Here is a 3,378-nt window from a genome sequence, read left to right on the forward strand (position 1 = left end):
GAGGTGAGTGCCCTCAGAGCGTTTTTGAGGATCTGAGGGAGAGGTGGGTGTCCTCAGTGGGCTTTTTGGGTACCTGAGGGAGAGGTGAGTGTCCTCAGCGAGTTTTTGAGGACCTGAGGGAGAAGTGAGTACCCTCAGAGCGTTTTTGAGGATCTGAGGGAGAGGTGGGTGTCCTCAAGTGGGTTTTTTGGCTACCTGAGGGAGAAGGTGAGTGTCCTCAGCACGTTTTTGTGCTGGAGGGGCTTGCCAGAAATGCTGGGCTGCCACAGCTATTTTGCATATCAGCAGCTCTTCCTGCATTTGGGGTTTGTAGCTACCTGGTTTCTTCCATTATTGCATCAATCACAGGTACACTTAGTCAAAAAACAAACACCTGTCCTTGTGCTGTTGGGTTGTCTGTGTCATTTCCAGTTGCCAGGACCAGGCAGTGAATGAAGCCAAGCTGCAGCTGTCAGTATTCTAGAGATATTTAGTGATAATTACTGTGCTCTCTCTGGGACTCTGTGCCTGCTGTGGGTACCGAATTTGGTGACTATAAAGAAATAACATTTGTTTCCTCTTCCCTGCTTGCAGATTACGGACAAATCAACCAGACACGAGCACCAGGAATAACTTGTCCCAGTGGCTGTGTCTTCTTCACAACGAAGTGAACAGGAAACTGGGGAAATCTGAATTTGACTGCTCCCGTGTGGATGAGCGCTGGCGGGATGGCTGGAAGGATGGGAGCTGTGATTAACCCGGAGGGGCTGCCTTGGAGACCAATCCAACCCTTGTCAGGGCACTGCAGGGAGACATGAGAGTCAGTGACTGTGTTTGTGTGTGTGTGACAGACTGAAAGGTGAAAGGAGATTGGAAAACCTTATCCTAATGATATTTTGATATGTGATTACACTGATGTATTACCCGAGGGACTGAGGCCTTATGTTTAGCACGGGAATTGCCAGAAACCTGTGAGATTGAGTCACTGAGAAACTCGGGGAGACCTTTTCATGATGACATTTCCTGATTTTAGGGGCATTTGCTTAGAATTCATTTTCCCTGAACACGGTTGTGTTCTCTGCAGGCACTACCCCGATGTTTTAGAAAATGCATCTGATTAATTGTAATTTTCATTTCTGTTCTGATAGAGAAACTTCATGCTGGGTTTAGTGCCAAGTCTGTATCTTCAGATCTCTCTTTCCAGAAACTCCAATGTTTGTTGTTAATCTTGCATCCAACTCCTTTGGTAAAAGGCCTGGGGGCAGGTACATTTAATTTAAATACTAAAATCACGGAGCCCAGATTTCTCATTTTCGTTTTGTGTTTCAATTTATCATGTAAGAGGCCACTGCAGAAAGGGAAACTAAAGCATCTCCTCATCTGAGAAATGGAACAAAGTATCAACAGGGTGAAATTCAGATGTTTTCAGTGAATTGCTAATTTTCTTTGGATCCAGAAGTGATTTGGTGATAAGTTCAACTGAACTACTTATTCTTAAAGCAAATAACCTCTTTGTTTCTGCTGTGAACCTTTGTCTGGCATGAAGATAGCTCAAGACTGATGACTGTGATGAAGCATAGTCAGCTTTAATTATTCTGAGATTAAATTCTTGATTGGTACTTGCTGGCCTGGCGCATACTGTGGTGTAATCCCCAGCTAAAAATCTCTCTAGAAAAGGGCTTTACAAGCCCCTGGAAGTACCTGAGTCCTGCTAAGGACTGTGATCTCAGCTTTATGTCATCTTTATTGCAGAGGGGACTCACAGGAGCCCCTCAGGTGTGTTCCTGGGTGGGAACTGCTCAGAACCCAAACTGTCTGTATTTCCCTGAGTCAGCTGTGCTGCATCACTGTATTGGTAAGTGGGAATGTCAGACTCCAGAGGAGTAACACTATAAATCAGTTACCCCAGAATGCATAAAACACAGGCCTTTATAAAAGGGGACACCTGCAGAGTCCAAATCATTTCAAGTTCCTCACGTAGGTCGTGATCTCATCCCTTCCTGCACTTCTGGCTGGGAGAAGTTTGCACAAACCCTGACAACAGCAGGTTTTTTTTCCTTCTGTGCTTCCTGCTGAGGTTTTAGTGAAGCTTCCTTATTTCATGCCCCCCAGCACACCTGTAACTTTACCCTTGCTTTCCTAGCGAGCATTAACTGGAAATGTTCATGGTGCTGCTGTAATTGGAGTGATGACAGCTCTTATCTGAGACTTCACTCCTCACACCTGTGTGTGGGGCTCCTCAGTGGTTAGAAAACCAGTAACAACTTTGGAAACACATTTTAATGGTTTTATGGCACAGGCAAGTCCTTTCAAGTCAGACCTGTTAAAACAAGATGGGACATTTTATGGACTGGTGACTCCTGAACTCAATGTAGTAACATCCCTAAACACAACCCCAGCCAAAGTGATGATAAGGTACTGCAGGAAGTGTGAGATCTGAGGTCTTATGGTTGAAGGTGTCACTCAGTTTATTAGAAGTGCTCAGAAAATTTTCCTCTCAGCATGTTGAACAAATAAATCCCAGCCAAGATTTTTGTGTTTTTGGTAATAAACTCAGTCCCCAAAATGAAGCACATTGGTATCCACTAGTGGGGAGGGGACCAACAAAAAAGCATTTACTAGGAGTGTAGGGAGGAAAAGGAGTGTGAATCCTGCTCTAAATCAGGGGGAGCAGCAGTGGCAACACACAGTTTTGTGGTCACCTTGGTCACCTTGTGTGGTTCAGGGAGGTGAGCGGGAGGAAAAGTGTGTCCTGTCCTGGCAGGGGTAGGGAAGAGCCTTAAAACTGAAGTTGGCATCTCTAGAAAATGCTTCCCAAAAATGAGGCCACCAGCTGTGGCTGCCAGGATGTTTTTAGGGCAGTTTCTATCTTTGCTAAGTGGCCATTTGGTAAAATCTGTGCTTGCACTCTGTTCTCTCGTGTTTTTAGCTTGGCAGAAGAGCTTTGACTTACATATTTCTCAGGCATATCCTCAACTCTGTGGACTTGACTGTGTGAGGAGAGGGAGGATTTGTTTTGCTGCTCGTTTGTACCACAAGTTTTAATTTTAGGTAAGGAATTTCCACTGGAGATACTTGTACTCGTGTACAGAAAATAGTGAGTTCTCTAAATGCACTTGATTAAATCTAGTTTTAAAAATCTCTGTATTCAAATTATATTTCCCATTGATGTAAAAATAATAAAGCAACTGAGTTCATTCCTGGTTCCTACTGAATGGGATGGTAGGAAAAGGGATTATACTGTGCTGGTGTGTCTAACCTCTGCATGCCAGCATATTCCAGTTATATCTCTGTGTATTTATATGTATAGATATATACTGTTGTATTTTAGCTTGATGGCTCAGGTGAGGTTCTGGGATTCTGTGTGGATTGATCAGACAAGGTGGGGCTGCTCCTGGT

At 44.2% G+C, this 3,378-nt stretch overlaps 1 protein-coding gene across 1 annotated transcript in view; it reads left to right on the top strand.

Moving 5' to 3' along the window:
• GFER (growth factor, augmenter of liver regeneration) overlaps positions 1-3,176 on the top strand; it is a 4,230-nt gene extending 1,054 nt beyond the window's left edge. Inside the window, exon 3 of the mRNA XM_027684126.1 lies at positions 574-3,176. Within this exon, the coding sequence (XP_027539927.1) occupies positions 574-736 (163 nt within the window). The 3' untranslated portion in view covers positions 737-3,176. The remainder of the gene's footprint in view (positions 1-573) is intronic.
• Positions 3,177-3,378: the final 202 nt, after the last annotated feature.

This window comes from Neopelma chrysocephalum, unplaced genomic scaffold (assembly GCF_003984885.1).
Source record: "Neopelma chrysocephalum unplaced genomic scaffold, ASM398488v2 Primary Assembly neopelma1_65b, whole genome shotgun sequence".
In the NCBI taxonomy this organism is placed as follows: Eukaryota; Metazoa; Chordata; class Aves; order Passeriformes; family Pipridae; genus Neopelma; species Neopelma chrysocephalum.